Genomic DNA, 18,831 nt, shown 5'->3' with positions numbered 1-18,831 from the left:
TAAACATGTCTACTCCTGTATATTTCTCCCCGACTCGACTCACGAAATCTTAATGACACAATTGCAAACAAACCATATCATGGGAAGGGAGAGAACCCGCGATCAGAGAGTCTCAAAACTCCAGACCATTACGTTAGCCACTGGACCAGCTAGCCACAATAAGATTCATCCAACTAGGTATATTTCTACACCATAGGAAGGTTAGCATAGGCCCCACTGTGACCACAAATGCAATTTTTACAGACGAATCTCCAGCTAGCATGGCCGTGACAAACTCTAGCTCAGGTCTCTTCAAAGCCGTCCAGTGGCTAACGTAACGGTCTGGAGTTTTGAGACTCTCTGATCGCGGGTTCTATCCCAGCCCGTAGTATGGTTTGTTTGCAATCGTGTCATTACGATTTCGTGAGTCATGTTGACGGCTTTGAGGGGGCTTGAGCTAGAGTTCACCACAGCCACGCTAACTGGAGATTTGTCTGTAAAAACTTGCATTTGTGGTAACAGTGATGCCTATGCTAACTTTACTATGATGTAGAAATATACCTAGTTGGATGAATTTTATTGTGGCTAGCTGGTCCAGTGCCTAATGCAATAGTCTGGAGTTCTGAAACTCTCTGATCGCGAGTTCTATCCCCGCCCATGGTATGGTTTGCTTATATTTCTCCCCCTTGTGTTAAAAATAACTTAAGAGGTTAGCTATACACCGCAGCAAGTGCTCAGCATACCATACATGCAGAAAACTGGCCTGTTTTCTTAAAAAAGTTTGCAAGAAAAACTAATTTCTGAACAATTTACCTTTAATTCTAGCAGCCTTTCAAATGAATACATTATCACCTGGGTAATTCTATTAAATGTACTGGTCTAGTACCTGTGAGCTCTCAGGGTGATGCAATAAACATTTACTGTGTTCTTACAAAATCTAAAAGTCTTCCAAATTGTCTAAATATCCAGCATAAATATTCAATTGGCCTTTTTACCAATCCCCCCCAAAAAAAAAAAAATGATTTTAATACAGAAGACCACATCATCCTGCTGCTCAAATTAAAACATTATGAAATAGGGGCCATGTTCTTAAGATTTTGTTTGGATTTTTAACCCTAATTTGTTAGCCACCCATGATAACCCAAGAGTGTCAGTGCATCATCGAGGACTGTTTGTCTTATTCCCATTTCAGTCCTTAAATCCTGTCCCCCCAGGATGCGACCCACACTAGTTGACTAACACCCAGGTACCTACTTGCTTGCTAGGTGAACGAGGACAACAGGTGTAAGGAAACACATCCAATCTTTCACCCTTGCTGGGGATCGAACCATTGACACTGTGTGAAGCGAGAGCATTGCCTACCAGGCCATGGGACACCTTACAAACAGACTTACCTCAATGACACACACAGCAAGTGATTTATTTCGCATTCTCAGCAGTGAGTGTGAGGGAAAAGTTCAATAGATAGGAGTAGCAAGGGAGTATATGGTAACAATAGTTTGACTGCCGGCTGCTTGTTAAGGTAGGGTCAGTCTAGCTCCCACTATCCCTTCCCCACCTCCTTCCCCCCCCCTCGAAAGGTGACGTGTGGGGCTCTGGTCAAACAGTAAATCACTCGACTCACAGCTCCCAACACTACTCTTGGATGACAGAGAGGGTCACCTGTCAATCAACGAGAAGAACGAATGGAGATGGACTAACGTCCTGAGACGTCCCCTTTTTGGATTTAATTACCTGTGCACCTGTATGAAATTGCAGGACGTAACCCCACATCATTGCAGCGGTAAAGAACCTGCTTTCCTGTCATTGGGATATAATACTCACGGCTATACTGTGAAGAACTAGCCAGTGGGTCGTAACCAACACCTGCGACCCTCCCCCCCATCATCAGCAACGGCTACGATTTCAACAACACACAGTGTCACCAACACCAGACACCCCTATATATATTAGCGTTGAATTCAGTTATCATTTATATTTTTCATTTTTCATTTTCTTTAATGTAGGATTAATATTTCATATTTAAGTGTTTTATATTTTATATTTTCTATATAAGAAAGCGTTTATGTTTGTCTGTTATTATTTCTTTTTCTATTCTTCAATTTTCCTGAGGAGGAGCCAGCCTGAGTAATACTGACTGAAGTTGTTACAGGGCTGAGTAAGCTTTCACAAGTGGCGACCTTGCCAGGATCAACTCGACTGAATCAAGATTCAACTCCATCTCGAATCTACCACTGGAACTTCAATGCTGCATACCACAGACAGTTACCACCAGCCATGAGTAATCATTCTCTATGGTAGGACTACGGTACAGGTATTTAAAAGATTTGGTGATTGTTATAGTCTCAATTTATTGTAAGTCAAGTCAGGCAGGATATAATATTTAATTCTGCCACCTTTTGGAGCTTGAAACACTTTGGAGGATTAGACTCTAGGGACCCGAGATTTTCCAGTGACAATTTGTTTCATTGAGCTCTTTATTATATCAAGGGAACTGTCGTAGGACACTCTTGATTTGTTGGTGAGAAGATTGGATGGTCAAGTGACCCCATTCTACTTACTGTTTGCTCGGAGCCGGCATAGAACCCTTCGTTTTCATTAATACATATTGTTTAATTGAAGTAGGGATCGAGCCCTCTGATTTATTTACAGTTTGAGCGGAGCAGGAATTGAACCCTCTGTTTTCTTTAATACCCATTTCATTTCCCCTGATAGTTTAAGTTATTCTTGCAAGCATGGAGGAATACCAGTTTTGGATGAACGCTGGAAGCAAGTTAGGAATAACAGGGAAAAATTTAGAATCTTTCATTAGTGCTAAGATCCAGGAAAGACTTGAAGGAGAGAGAATTGAGAGAGAAGAAAGACAGCTAGAAAGGGAAAGAGAAGAGAATAAGGAGAGAGAGAGAATCGAAAGAGAAGAGAAAAAGGAGAGAGAGAGAATTGAGAGAGAAATCCGAGAAAGACAGTTAGAACGAGAACGAGAAGACCAAAAAGAGCGTGATAGACTTGATCGTGAAGAAAGAGCTAGGGAACGTGAGGAACAGGGTAAGATACGTGAGGAACAAGCTAAGTTACGTGAGGAACAAGTTAAATTAAGAGAACTTGAGGAAAGAGCAAAGGATTGAGAGCACGAGTTAATAGAGAGAGAAAAGGATCGCGAGCTCGAAAAATCTCGCCTTGAATTAGAGAATAAAAAGTTAACTTTTACACAACAACAATTAGAGGAAGGAGTAATTGAACATCATGCAGCTAGTGCACATATTCCAACACCTAATTTACCTCCCTTCACAGAAGGTGAAGACATTACTTCATACATTATCAGGTTTGAAAATACCGCTACCCTCTGTGAATGGCCTGCTGACACCTGGGCTACTAGGTTGGGTATGTTATTTTCTGGTACTGCTTTGAATATCTAAGCAACTTTGTCGCAGGATATCATATGTAATTATAACCTACTGAAGAAGGCAATCCTTAAAGCATATCAAAAAACCACAAATTCTTACAGGAAAGATTTCAGGTATGCCACCTTAAAGCCTGGCCAGAACTTTCAGCAGTTACAGGTAACACACTTTCGTTTGTTCGACTTTTGGATAGAGAGTTCAGGAATTGATCACAGTTATGAATCTCTTAGAGACTTCATGGTTGCTGACCAGTTCCTGACAGCTCTTCCCCATCAGATACGAATATTCATCAGAGAACGTAACCTGATTAAAGCTGAGAACGTTGCTGAGGCTGCTGACCTGTATGCTGAGGCTCACAATTCCTATAAAGACCTAAAGGGATCGAACCCTAAGGGCAAGGGTTCATCAGACCTTAAGAAATCAAAGCCTCTAGTGGAAAGTAAAATGACTTCTTTTATTCCTGTTTGTCATTTGTGTGGTGTTAAGGGACATAAACGTCCAGATTGTCCTTCTAAGAAGGTCCATAAAGTTGGAAGATGTTTTAAAGACTGTAATGACCAAGCACCCTTCTGTTCAGGAACAGTTAATGGACTTAATGTATCTACCATTTTACGAGACAATGGATGCACATGTATAGTCATTTCTGATAAGCTGTTCCCTAACCTTAACCCTTTGAGGGTTTTCGTCGTACTAGTACGTCTTACGCGTAGGGGTTTTTGACGTACTAGTACTCATAAATTCTAGCGACCTCAAATCTAGTGGGAGAAAGCTTGTAGGCCTTCATATGAAAGAATGGGTCTATGTGGTCAGTGTGCACAGTCTAAAAAAAATCCTGCAGCACACGGTGCATAATGAGAAAAAAAAAACTTTTTCCATTTTTTTTTAATAAATCAGCGACTTTGCAGTGTATTTTCGTATAGTATTTATTGTTGTATTCTAGTTTTCTTGGTCTCATTTTATAGAATGGAAGACATATTACTGAAATTGAGATGATTTTGACTGGTTTTACAATGAAAGGTGCCTTGAAATTGAGCTCAAAGTAGCAGAAATGTTCGATTTTTACCAAACTTCAAAAGTAAACAAATCGTGCCAAGCGTGCAATACACGTCAACTGGTGAGTCTAATATTCTTTCACAAGTGCACCAATAATATTTATACCATTTTTTACACTAATACAGTAGTCTGCATAACAGTAAATCTTATATTTTTTGTGAGAATAAAAATTCAAAGTGGAAAGCAAAAGAATATAAGAAGGGCCTTGAGACGTGACTAATGACTAGAGGAAATGTCATTTTAGTGCCAGGATGTCTTTCTTGTTTATTCTGGACCCTATTCCGAAATTGGCATCTTTTGAAATTTGTGTGAAATTGGCAAAATTGCTAAATTCTGACCACTGTACTGGATAGTTGAATTTATAAATGGGTGGTTTCTTGCACCCATTCGATAGAAAAAATGGAGTTCTAGCGAAATATTCATGTTTTTTGTCGACTAGTACAGTGAAATTGGCCGAAAATGGGGCTCAAAGTGGGCAAAATCGCCGATCCGTAAACATCGCCGAGACCGCTAACTTTGCGAGAGCATAATTCCGTAAGTTTTCTATCAAATTTCAAACTTTTGGTGTCGTTATGATCGGGAAAAGATTCTCTATCTTTTCATAAGAGAAAATAAATTTTTTTTTTTTTTAAATTTGGCCGACCCTGAGAACGAGTTTCGGAGAGGGCCTGTCGACCCTCAAAGGGTTAAAGAAACTCATTCCTCTGCTATACTTTCAGACTACTTGGGCCGTACGGACACTTTTCCTACCATCCGTTGTTACATTAGGTCTAAATGGTTCACAGGTTGGTCTGAAGCCGTACTAGCTCCCATCACTTCTTGCTCCGTACTAATAGGTAATGTAAAAGGTGCCATTCTTCCTTCTGAGGTTGACCTTTCATCACCAAAGATGGATATAAGTGTTTCAGATCCTCTTCCTGTAGAGTCAGAGAAGCCCCTTGAAAGTTCAGATGAGACAATGTCTCGTGAGATTCATGTGGGATTAAAAACCAGTGATGATACTCTCGAAAGCGAGGTAGTAGGATCACCGGTTCACTTGTTAGATGAAAGTGAAGATATCACCTCCGATACCATAAATGTCTTGACTAGGGCTCAGACCAAAGCCCAGACTTCTCCTACTGTCCATCCTTTGATTTTCCCTGACTTCAAGCCTTTAGATATATCGAAGGACTCCTTTGTCAATTTACAAGGTAATTGCCCTTCTCTTCAGAATTGCCATAATGCCGCTAAACAAAATCAAGTTATCCAAAGGAAAAACTTTTCATATAAATTTGAATATATAAAAGGTATCTTGTACAAGTCAGTATACAAATTAAATTCAGATGAGATAGACTATTCCGTCTTAGTTGTTCCAAGTCAATGCAGAGAGACTGTTCTTAAAATGGCTCATGACCTGCCAGTGGCCGGACATTTCTTGCATCGTAAAACCTTAAATAAAATTAGGGAAACCTATTTTTGGCCAAAAATGTCCTCAGATGTAACTACCTATTGTAGATCGTGTAAAGTTTGCCAACTGTCATCCTCCCGAGGTACCAGGCGAGTACCTATGGTCAAAATGCCTATCTTTATGGTACCGTTTGAAAGAGTAGCTATTGACATCGTTGGTCCTTTATCTCCACTTTCATCTGGGGGACATAGATATATATTAACATTAGTTGATTATGCTTCGAGTTTCCCTGAAGCCATACCCTTAAAGACCATAACTACTACAGAGGTGGCTGAAGCCCTTTTGTCCATCTTCTCCAGAGTGGGCATCCCTAGAGAAATTTTGTCTGACCGTGGGACACAATTCACATCTGACTTAATGCAACATCTATACCAACTTCTGGGAGTGAAGCCTCTCTTCACCACACCCTATCATCCCAGCTGTAATGGGAGGATTGAGCGCCAGCATTTGATTCTCAAGTCCATTTTAAGGAAACTTTGCTCCCTTAAACCTAAGGAGTGGCATCGTTACCTACCCTGTGCTTTGTTTGCCATGAGGGAAGTTCCCAATGACTCTTTGGGGTTTTCACCTTTTGAACTTCTCTATGGTAGACAGGCCAGAGGTCCACTGTCCATCCTTCATGACTTATGGACTAATGAGGAGGTGAGTGCTGAGGTTCAGTCTTCTTACCAGTTTCTCCTTGACCTTAGATCCAAACTTGAGGAGACCTCTGACATAGTTTCGAAAAACCTAAGCTTGTCAATGGACCAGTACAAAACCTATTTTGATTCCAAAAGTCAGAGGAGAAGTTTTAAAGTAGGAGATGAAGTTCTTGTACTTTTGCCTATCAAGTCAAATAAATTATTAGTAGCATGGAAAGGTCCATATAAAGTATTAAAAATTTGTGGGAAAGTTGACTACCTCATAGAAGTCAAGGGGAAACCTAAGCTTTATCATATCAAAATTAGTTCTTCCACGAAGAGCTTCCCAGCAAAAAGAACTTATATTTGGTTAAAGCAATAAAACAGGATTTTAATTATTTCGTTCAAGCTCTTCATGCAGGAATGAATTCATGCCATCATTCACTCTCTTTTCTTAATAGGATGATCAACAACTGCATGTTTATGAAAGATGTGGGAGGACAACCCACAGTGTCCATGCACAACTAGGACAGAAATATTACCGAAGAAATTCGGTTAACTGCCTTAATAACTTTGACTTAGTTTTTCCACACGAACTTGATACGACAACTGAAGAATGTAAGGTGTGCGTAATTGACACCTCTAACTTAGACTATGATGAAGAACTACATGACTTGGTGACTCTTGACCACTCGGATGCTACCAACATTACTTAAGAAATCGTAATGACACGATTGCAAATCGTGTCATTACGATTTCTTAAGTCATGTTGACGGCAGTGAAGGGACTTGAGCTAGAGTTCGTCACGGCCACGCTAGCTGGAGATTCGTCTGTAAAAACTTGCATTTGTGGTCACAGAGGTGCCTGTGCTAACTTTCCTATGGTGTAGAAATATACCTAGTTGGATGAATCTTATTGTGGCTAGCTGGTCTAGTGGCTAACGCGACGGGCTGGAGTTTTGAGACTCTATGACCGCGGGTTCAATCCCGGCCGGGGGTATGGTTTATGGCTACCAACATTAATATTAATGAATCTTTGGATGACCATAAGAGACATGAACTACTTCAATGTGTGAGTAACTTTTCAGACATGTTTACTGATATTCCAGGTGTTACCTCCACGGTAGTCCATAAGATTGACTTAGTTACTGACAATCCTATCAAACGGAAATTATACCCAGTTCCAGTTCACCTTAGGGATGCATTTGACTGAGAGGTAGACAAATTATTAAAACTAAAGATCATTGAACCTTCAGTATCTGCATATTGCTCACCAGTAGTCATGGTTAAGAAGGAGGATAATTCATATAGACTTGCTATTGACTTCAGAGGCCTTAATGCTATAACTCGGTGGGATGCTGAGCCTATGCCCTTAATAGATAGCGATCTACACAAATTTTATGACGCTTCCTTCTTTTCAGAGATTGATATTACGCAGGCATATCATCAAGTAATGTTAGATCCTTCTTCTAAGCAGTACACCGCTTTTCCTACACACCAAGGACTGATGCAATATAGAACTATGCCCTTCGGTTTGGTAACTGCCTGTGCTACCTACGTGAGACTGATGAGAAAGGTCTTGGGTAATATGCCAAATGTTTCAGTTTATTTTGATAACATTTACGTAATGACATCCACGTGGGGCGAACATATCCAAACATTAACGTCAGTTTTGCGTAGGTTACGCTCACATGGCCTCACTGCCAAGCCGAAGAAATGCTTCCTTGGGTATAACAAGATTAGATATCTTGGACTGATTTTTTTTTTTTTTTTTTTTTTTTTTTACAACAAGTCGGCCGTCTCCCACCGAGGCAGGGTGACCCAAAAAAGAAAGAAAATCCCCAAAAAGAAAATACTTTCATCATCATTCAACACTTTCACCACACTCGCACATTATCACTGTTTTTGCAGAGGTGCTCAGAATACAACAGTCTAGAAGCATACACATATAAAGATACACAACATATCCCTCCAAACTGCCAATATCCCAAACCCCTCCTTTAAAGTGCAGGCATTGTACTTCCCATTTCCAGGACTCAAGTCCGACTATATGAAAATAACCGGTTTCCCTGAATCCCTTCACTAAATATTACCCTGCTCACACTCCAACAGATCGTCAGGTCCCAAGTACCATTCGTCTCCATTCACTCCTATCTAACACGCTCACGCACGCTTGCTGGAAATCCAAGCCCCTTACCCACAAAACCTCCTTTACCCCCTCTCTCCAACCCTTTCGAGGACGACCCCTACCCCGCCTTCCTTCCCCTATAGATTTATATGCTTTCCATGTCATTCTACTGTGATCCATTCTCTCTAAATGACCAAACCACCTCAACAACCCCTCTTCTGCCCTCTGACTAATACTTTTATTAACTCCACACCTTCTCCTAATTTCCACACTCCGAATTTTTTGCATAATATTTACACCACACATTGCCCTTAGACAGGACATCTCCGCTGCCTCCAACCGTCTCCTTGCTGCTGCATTTACCACCCAAGCTTCACACCCATATAAGAGTGTTGGTACTACTATACTTTCATACATTCCCTTCTTTGCCTCCATAGATAACGTTTTTTGACTCCACATATACCTCAACGCACCACTCACCTTTTTTCCCTCATCAATTCTATGATTAACCTCATCCTTCATAAATCCATCCGCCGACACGTCAACTCCCAAGTATCTGAAAACATTCACTTCTTCCATACTCCTCCTCCCCAATTTGATATCCAATTTTTCTTTATCTAAATCATTTGACACCCTCATCACCTTACTCTTTTCTATGTTCACTTTCAACTTTCTACCTTTACACACCTTCTAATAACTCTCTGCAGCCTCTCCCCAGTAAGATCAAAGCTTTATTAGAATTTAAATTCCCCAAAACCAAGAAGCTCATGCGTAGCTTTCTTGGTTCTGTAAATTTTTATGCACGGTTTATCCCGAACCTTACTGATCTTACAGGCATCTTATCCGACTTCCTTAAAAAGTCTGTGAAGGAACCTCTTGAACTTTCCGACATAGCTCGGGAAAAGTTTAATGAGATTAAAAGTATCTTTTCGAAAGACCCTATACTTAAGATTCCAGATATTAATAAAACATTTTGTTTAAGAACTGATGCCTCCAATACTGGCTTAGGTGCAGTGTTAGTACAATACCATGATGGTACTCCCTTCCCTGTATGCTTTCTAAGCCGGAAACTCCTTCCCGCAGAAACGAGATACTCCACCATAGAAAAGGAATGTTTGGCCCTTGTGTGGGGTATCTCCAAACTTAAATTTTATTTGCTGGGAAAAGAATTCATTTTAGAAACGGACCACAAACCTTTGATATACCTAGAAACTTTTAAGGGAACCAACAGTCGCCTCTTGAGGTGGACATTGGCATTCCAGACTTTTAAGTTCCATATTGTGTATATCAATGGTTCATCCAATTATTTCTCTGACTGGTTAAGTCGTGACAGTCAGTAGAAGATTTCTTGCCTTACGCGACTTCCATATGTTAGAACTTTTTCCTCCCCTATTCTTCTTATACTCCTTGACTATAAGTCTTGGTATGGGGGAGTGTGAGGGAAAAGTTCACTAGATAGGAGTAGCGAGGGAGTATATATTAACAATAGTTTCATTGCCGGCTACTTGTTAAGGTAGGGTAAGTCAAGCTCCCACTATTCCCGCCTTTTTCTCCCCCTCCCCGAAAGTGATAGTTTGACTGCCGGCTGCTTGTTAAGGTAGGGTCAGTCTAGCTCCTGCTATCCCTTCCCCTCCTTCTTCCCCCCCCCCAAAAGGTGATGTGTGGGGCTCTGGTCAAACAGTAAATCACTCGACTCACAGCTCCCAACACTACTCTTGGATGACAGAGAGGGTCACCTGTCAATCAACGAGAAGAACGAATGGAGATGGACTAACGTCCTGAGACGTCCCCTTTTTGGATTTAATTACCTGTGCACCTGTATGAAATTGCAGGACGTAACCCCACATCATTGCAGCGGTAAAGAACCTGCTTTCCTGTCATCGGGATATAATACTCACGGCTATACTGTGAAGAACTAGCCAGTGGGTCGTAACCAACACCTGCAACCCCCCCCCCCTCCATCATCAGCAACAGCTACGATTTCAACAACACACAGTGTCACCAACACCAGACACCCCTATATATATTAGCGTTGAATTCAGTTATTTATATTTTTCATTTTTCATTTTCTTTAATGTAGGATTAATATTTCATATTTAAGTGTTTTATATTTTATATTTTATATTTAATAAAGTGTTTATGTTTGTCTGTTATTATTTCTTTTTCTATTCTTCAATTTTCCTGAGGAGGAGCCAGCCTGAGTAATACTGACTGAAGTTGTTACAGGGCTGAGTAAGCCTTCACAGTGAGCCTCCACTAAATATAAACACATTATGTTGAATATATTTATAGGTTCTTGCTTAGCCAATTTCTGATATCTGGTGTAACTTATAAAAGTCCTTTTGAGTGCCATGGTTAATCAAAAATTAAAGGAGGAAATAAAGTAAAAGAAAATGTATGGCAAAGTTTTCATAATGAAGCAGAAGTGCCCAGCAGGTGACTAGAGTTGGCAGAATATACTTAGCAGTCAGAGCACTATACCTAGGGAAAACACTCATTTCCTTTTTAAATGCCAAAGCATGAAGCATCTAATTTTGTTGGCAATAACTGGAGATGCTGGCTACACACATCAGAGTATTCAGTGTGACTGAAACAGTTATTTTCTTTCGTACTAAAAGATAAGTATGGAAAAGGTAGCCTAGCAGTTTGTGTTATCTTGCTAGGTCAATTAGATAAAATTATGCCATTTCTTTCATATCTTAAAGAGCTGGGTAAGAAGGATGCCACAATCAAAATGCAAAACTGGTTTGAACAAACAACAAAATAATGACAGAAAAAGTACTGCATTTATATATATTTTCTGAATTTGACCCACAGGTGCTGCTCTGAAAGTTCACATGATCCTATGTCCCAGAATATAGCACTAATGGCTTTAACACAAACATTTGTATAATACAAAACAGTAAAAATGTAAAGAATGCAATCTGGTGACTCTACTGAGCATATTTTAAGGAAGATTCTCTGGCTGTTTTTGAACTTGAGCCACAGATGCAGCATGCCCATACACTTGCCTCACCCAGCAACAAAACATACACTGACAATATACATGTATATATTGAGAATCACCTGCTTCATCTCATTTAATTTTTAACCACTTTTTTGCTCTTAATACACACACCATGGGTACCTAATGAGTGATTTCACATTTATGTACATAATACAAATTGCTCAAGTACTGTACTGTACATAAAAACTACAGGAATGAACCTTAAATACAATAAACAGAATTTTAATATTGTATACAGTTGCTACACAAGGAATCTGGAACTTGCATTGTTAATCATTAAATTGTGGATGGGTAGAAGCCGTGACAGCCCCTGTTATCACGGCTTATGTTTGTGACGGAAACCGATGGCCTGGTGGCTAAAGCTCCCGCTTCACACACGGAGGGCCCGGGTTCGATTCCCGGCGGGTGGAAACATTTCGACATGTTTCCTTACACCTGTTGTCCTGTTCACCTAGCAGCAAATAGGTACCTGGGTGTTAGTCAACTGGTGTGGGTCGCATCCTGGGGGACAAGATTAAGGACCCCAATGGAAATAAGTTAGACAGTCCTCGATGACGCACTGACTTTCTTGGGTTATCCTGGGTGGCTAACCCTCCGGGGTTAAAAATCCGAATGAAATCTTATCTTATCTCTTAACTAAAGTATACAAAACAATGCAAAGCAAGCCACAGGGGGTAGTATACAAAAAATCTTACGTGACCGTAGAGAATATAAAGCTAGATGTAAATGTGAAAACTGAAAAATAATAAAAAAATAACCTTTTATGGCATGACAAAAATACTCATACTCCAAACACTAGTTCTTACACCAATTTTTAACAACTCCTTTTTCCACCACATGAATCTGCCGGGTCACCACATGGAAAAGACCCGGGCCCATACCCGTCCCAGCGAACCTTCCTGTACCTGTACCATATGAATTTACACAATTCATAAAACAAAATACAGCCTTTCCTCACGTAGCGACATACTCGTTTACCGACCAGTTGGACTTACGACCGGCTTTCCAACCAGTATGCAAACCTATGTATACTAGAGCTGATTTCCTCTATTAGGTTTATTACAGTATATAGTACACTACTGTATAAACATTTAAAAATGTACTAAAAATGTTATAAATGGTGCAAAGGTGACATTAAAAAAATATTTGAAGACAGTTGACACAAACCCACTACCAGTACAGTACGCTCCTCGCTTAATGACCAATTCGCTTACCGACCTACTCTTAGGAACAGAACCCCATCATTAAGTGAGGAGAGGCTGTATATCATTAAATGTGGTATTCCAAGAAACACGGATAGATGCACAGTGCCACATTCCTTATTTAACAGAAATACTGTCTGTTCGTGTTATCTTGACTTTCTGTGTGTGCAATTACACAAGCAGCAGCATCTTCTTTCAATAACTGTCTTCCTGTAGTGGGGATAGATTCACAGAAGTGTTTACCAGGATTGAGTTAAAATATTTGTGCTGTCATGCCTGATGCCATCCTATGCAGTGATGTATTCAGCTTCTGTTGTACTGTAGGTTGTACTCTATTAAACCAATACAGTCTATAATCAGAATCACTACAATATTCCAGTAAATCAACATAACTTTGAGATGTAAAGCTGACTCATGATGAACCGGTAAACATAAAAAAATTTTAGTGCCGGGAATGTCTACACTGTTTATTTTTGGACTATTTTTAAATCGGTATTTTTGAATTTTGCGTTAAATTGCCAAATTACCAGCTTTACTGCACTTTACAGAGTTGTTGGGTGTTTCTTTGTGCTCAATTGAAAGGATGGAAGGTATACTAGCAAAATAGCTAAGAATTTGGTCAATTGAAGTAATGGAATTGACTTAAAATAGGACTCAAATTTGGCAAAAATCACCAATGAATAAATTGCTCCTCACTGCTAATTTTGCATATGGGTAATTACAAAAGTTTTCCATCAAATTTCATATTTTTGGTGTCATTACCTTCAGAAAAAGATCCTCTACAATTTCAGAAGAAAAACACTTTTTTTTAAAGTTTGGACACTGAGCAATATTATTTTAGGGGGGGAAGGGTCTTGATAGTGAAAGGGTTAAAAATAAGCCTTGTGTTTTAAAACAGAAAGACAAAACTATGTTGCTTGTTACCTGGTGGTCAAACTAGTCAGCATGGACGACAGAGGAATTACTTGCTAACTAATTCGAGCATCATTTTATTCCTGAAGTATGTTTAATAGAAGCAGCAAAAACCTTGCGTCTAAGCTGCATGTGATAATGTGCCCAAGTCAACAATAAATGCAGCTGGGGAAAATTATGGCCTAATTTGGTGAATACAGTGGACCCCCGCCTTACGATATTAATCCGTTCCTGAGAGCTCATCGTAAGCCGAAATTATCATAAGGCGAATTAATTTTCCCCATGAGAAATAATGGAATTCAAATTAATCCGTGCAAGACACCCCAAAGTATGAAAAAAAAAAAAATTTACCACATGAAATATTAATTTTAATACACACAAACTGAAAAAGACAGGCACAATTCCTACTCTACTATGAATAGAATACATGACACTTACCTTTGAAGATCTGGTGATGACTGATGGGATGGGAGGAGGGGAGAGTGTGGAAGTTGTTATTGTTTAGAAGGGGAATCCCCTTCCATTAGGACTTGAGGTAGCAAGTCCTTTTCGAGGGTTACTTCCTTTCTTCTTTTAATGCCACAAGGCCCAGCTTGAGAGGCACTGGACCTCTGTCGCACAACAAATCTGTCCATAGAGCTCTGTACCTCCCGTTCCTTTAAGACTTTCCTAAAATGGGCCATAACATTGTCATTGTACAGGTTGCCAACACGGCTTGCAGTAGCTGTGTCAGGGTGATATTCATTCATAAAGGTTTGCAGTTAAACCCACTTTGCACACATTTCCATATTAATTCTCGCCCTTTTTACCACAGGGATGGCACTAGAAGCTTTCTTGGGGTCCATGGTGACTTATTTTGCAGTTACAAGCACTAAAAACACTGGGATAATGTGAAATGTACCGAATGTATGCGTAGATACAACCGCACTGGCTGGCTTGTAAACACTGGCGCTGAGGCCACACATGGGACGCGTCCTGGACGAATCACATAAAGTGAGTTTTTTATTGTGAGGCGAGGCAAAATTTTTGCGTTCAAATGCTTCGTATGGCAGATTTAACGTAAGGCGATGCATTCGTAAGGCGGGGGTCCACTGTAATTTCAGTGGAAAGGAAATCGTTCAGATGGCAAGGAAACTGCCAGATGAGGGCTTTGAAGACATGCAGCCATTAAGATGTTAATGAACTATTAGAAGATAACGAGGAAGAAAGAGGTTAGAGGATATGTTGGCAGAGCTGAATTCCCAGACACAAGAGACTCAGAGTAGAAGAGGATGAGGAAGAAGAGCTTTCAGAGAAACAATTAACACTTCAATGGTTACATGAGCAGTTCCATGTTGCTGCTAAACTTGCAGACTTTTACAATGAAGAGGACCCTGACATATCTTGCAGCTCTACTCTGAAATGGATCGTGAACCAGGCAATGATGCCTTACTGTTAGCTGTACAAAGTACTGCTGGGTAATACACAGCAGACACATGACAGAATACTTCAGGACTCCCAAAAGTAACAGCTATGCACTGACCTCAGCCTGCGAACCACAATCATCCACTTCAGACAGCGAAACTTAGGCATCCATTTGCGTGTCTTTTAAAATCATTAGCAATACTCAGTTTAGTATTTTAGGTCAACTGTGTATTTACAAGAAAAGTTTTTTCTTTTTCTGAGGGTGGTATAAAACCTGACCCACTTTTTCCCACAAGTTGTTCACTCTACCTATCGTGTTTTCACTTGCAGCTCTGTTTTTTCGATACGTATCTTGTGTGAAATGTGCTTATCTACCATAGTTTGAAAGGTTCCGAATTAGTCTGCCTGAAATGCTTTTCGTAAGTAGCTTTCTTTGGAGCATTAAACTGTAATTGTATCATAATTGTATGACACGAATGTCGACTACTTGCTGTCACGATGTTTCCCAGCAGTTGTAATGTAACATTAGTAAACAACTGCTAAAGTGTAACCCAAAGATTACTCTTGACCCTGACCTTGAGTATACAGTATAATGTGCAGTGTGATTTTCCAAGACTTTTTGTGTGGAAAAAAAAAAGCGCACCTTACATGCTGGAAAATATGGTAAGTGAACTGCAAGCCCAGTTAATCTAACTTCCATGTATGTTTCAAAAAAAGCAAGGATTTTTATTTTCATAATGAAATCAATACTTTTCTGAGAGTAAAACTTGCTAATTCTTTAGTCTCACCTCATCAAAGTCTCCTCGAACAACATGTACGTCTGCTGCCAGAGTTTTGAGATAGTCATAACTCTCCTTTGTGCAGAGATTTCCAGTGCAAAGAATGTGCTGAATGCGGCCTGGAACTAGCAACTTCTTAAATTTTGCAGGCAGAGAACTCGTGCGGTGAGGAATATGTAGATCGCCTAGTACCAGAACCAGCTGTGGAATATATATAGTGTACTTACAATACTGAGATAGTTATTTTAAATTTTAATGTGCGTAAAACCTTTCATAACACCCAGTGCAGCATTCAAATTATCAAAATATAATGATGAATGTTTATGCAAATATATGATAAATTAGACACATGTGCAACTCTTGGGTATCTTTATTGAGGAAACGTTTCGCCACACAGTGGCTTCATCAGTCCATACGTAGGAGAAACTTGAAGAACAGGAGGAGAATGAGGTAATCAGTCCCCCAACCTTGAGTCGATGTGTTCAGTCCATCATTCTCCTCCTGTTCTTCAAGTTTCTCCTACGTATGGACTGATGAAGCCACTGTGTGGCGAAACCTTGAGTCGATGTGTTCAGTCCATCAAGATTGATGGACTGAACACACCGACTCAAGGTTGAGGGACTGATTACCTCATTCTCCTCCTGTTCTTCAAGTTTCTCCTACGTATGGACTGATGAAGCCACTGTGTGGCGAAACGTTTCCTCAATAAAGATACCCAAGAGTTGCACATGTGTCTAATTTATCAACATGTCGGTTCTCTGAACCATTCATCTACAAAATGCAAATATATAAGGTCTAAATTCTATGCAATGTATTGATTAAAAATATATCAGTTTCTTAGGATGTTCAATCAAAATCTTAACAACTATAATAAACACAAACCTGCAATATAGTAAAATACAATAAAAACAATTTCTACCGTTCATTTAACAAGAAATAGTTGTAAGTGTCACTCAACTTCTTTTTTTTTTTTAATCTTATGGTAGAGACAATATATTTTCATGGGTGCCCAGGTGCCTAGGTCAATAGGACTCCTGGATATATATCAAACAGACTTGGTTTTTTCCTAAGTTAAATCCATATAATTTACCAGTAGTGTACACATATATCAGTTGTGGAAAATACTGTATATTTTCCGGAAATACGGTAATTTATATGTAAATAGATGCCTATATTGTATTTTTAAAAGAAGTATGTTATCGAAAATGGGAAACTGGAAGCTGCGCCTGCGCAGAAAGGGAGACTCACCATCTTGGTTTTGAATTTGTATTAGAACGTTGGTGTAATGGGTAGAAATTTTCGTGCTCTAGAGGTTAAAATTGGGTTGACACCTCTCAAATAGGAGGCAAAATTGTTGGATGTGCATTCCTGCATAACTTGAGATATCAGACGACTGGACAAGACAGCTCCAGGAACCTCAGATAAGCTCTCTAGATTTGTGTGTAATTCTGGCCAGCATTATTTTCATAGATTTAGTTAGAGTGAGGTTTTCTGAGTATGATACACATTAATCTCCAGTCAAATTGTTGAGTGATATTAAGATATATTTTCCTTCTGTTATGTAATTGTGTATATATAATCCTTTTTTAATTTTAATATACAGTCCACAAATTTATATATTTATCAGCATTCCTGGTGATGTATATTTCATTTAGTTAATAGGTCCAGAGCAACTTGTGGATATGACAGTGGTAGGTATCGAAGGGGGACATTTTTTGCGACCTAGGTGTCCCAAATTCCTACTTGTCTAACTGATAAATAATAATTATCTGTTCATTTACTGTTATGTACATAATGATACGTTCAGCTAAATGCAATTTTCCACATCAGTCATGTATTTACAAGAACTACTAAATAATTGATCAGTAATATCGACAAAGAGAAAAGAACTGCAAAGTGAGATTTTAGCTTGATATGTCAATTAAAAACGACAGTCCAAAACTGGAAACTTCAGAGAAATTATCTTTATTTCCATCGTATTAGAGATAATAGAGACAAGTGAGAAAAAAATTATTATAAAATAGAAATCTGTATAGTCCTTGTGGCTTAGCGCTTCTTTTTTATTATAATAATAATAAAATAGCAAGAGAGGCAGTCAGCCATAATCTTGAAATAGGTCTTAATGTGAAAAATGGGGAAAAAAAATGTCATCAGTTATCTCTGCTTTCTGAAAGTAACCCTACTAGAGCCTCCTTTGAGTACCAGGGTCAGGAGGTGTCAGAGAAGCTAGTAATAATACTGACCATGGTGACAGGTGGGAGGACACGATTGTTTTGATCACAAGGTCCCGGACACTGTACCTCCCCCACTATACTCAGGAATATACTTCACTACATCACCCACACTACTACCATAAAATATAGTATTAATAATATTCTTATAAAACAAAATTATGTTATATTATATTATATTATATACCTATATACACACTTATATATATATATATATATATATATATATATATATATATATATATATATATATATATATATATATATATATATATATATATATATATATATATATATATATATATATATATATATATATATATATATATATATATATATATATATATATATATATATATATATATATATATATATATATATATATATATATATATATATATATATATATATATATATATATATATATATATATATATATATATATATATTTATATATATATATATATATATATATATATATATATATATATATATATATATATATATTATATATTATATATTGTATGTATATATATATGTATATATATATATATATATATATATATATATATATATATATATATATATATATATATATATATATATATATTACATATTATATATTATATATTGTATGTATATATATATATATATATATATATATATATA

General features: G+C 38.4%; 1 protein-coding gene across 1 annotated transcript in view; it reads right to left on the bottom strand.

Annotated features, from left to right (window-relative positions):
* Positions 1-18,272, bottom strand: part of LOC128689115 (vacuolar protein sorting-associated protein 29) — a 32,259-nt gene extending 13,987 nt beyond the window's left edge. The window contains exons 1-2 of the mRNA XM_070081325.1: positions 18,175-18,272; positions 15,941-16,132 (exon numbers count right to left, since the gene is read on the bottom strand). Of these exons, the coding sequence (XP_069937426.1) occupies positions 15,941-16,132; positions 18,175-18,177 (195 nt within the window). The 5' untranslated portion in view covers positions 18,178-18,272. The remainder of the gene's footprint in view (positions 1-15,940; positions 16,133-18,174) is intronic.
* Positions 18,273-18,831: the final 559 nt, after the last annotated feature.

Source organism: Cherax quadricarinatus, unplaced genomic scaffold (genome assembly GCF_038502225.1).
Source record: "Cherax quadricarinatus isolate ZL_2023a unplaced genomic scaffold, ASM3850222v1 Contig2334, whole genome shotgun sequence".
In the NCBI taxonomy this organism is placed as follows: Eukaryota; Metazoa; Arthropoda; class Malacostraca; order Decapoda; family Parastacidae; genus Cherax; species Cherax quadricarinatus.
This window is presented reverse-complemented; position numbering and strand designations above follow the sequence as displayed.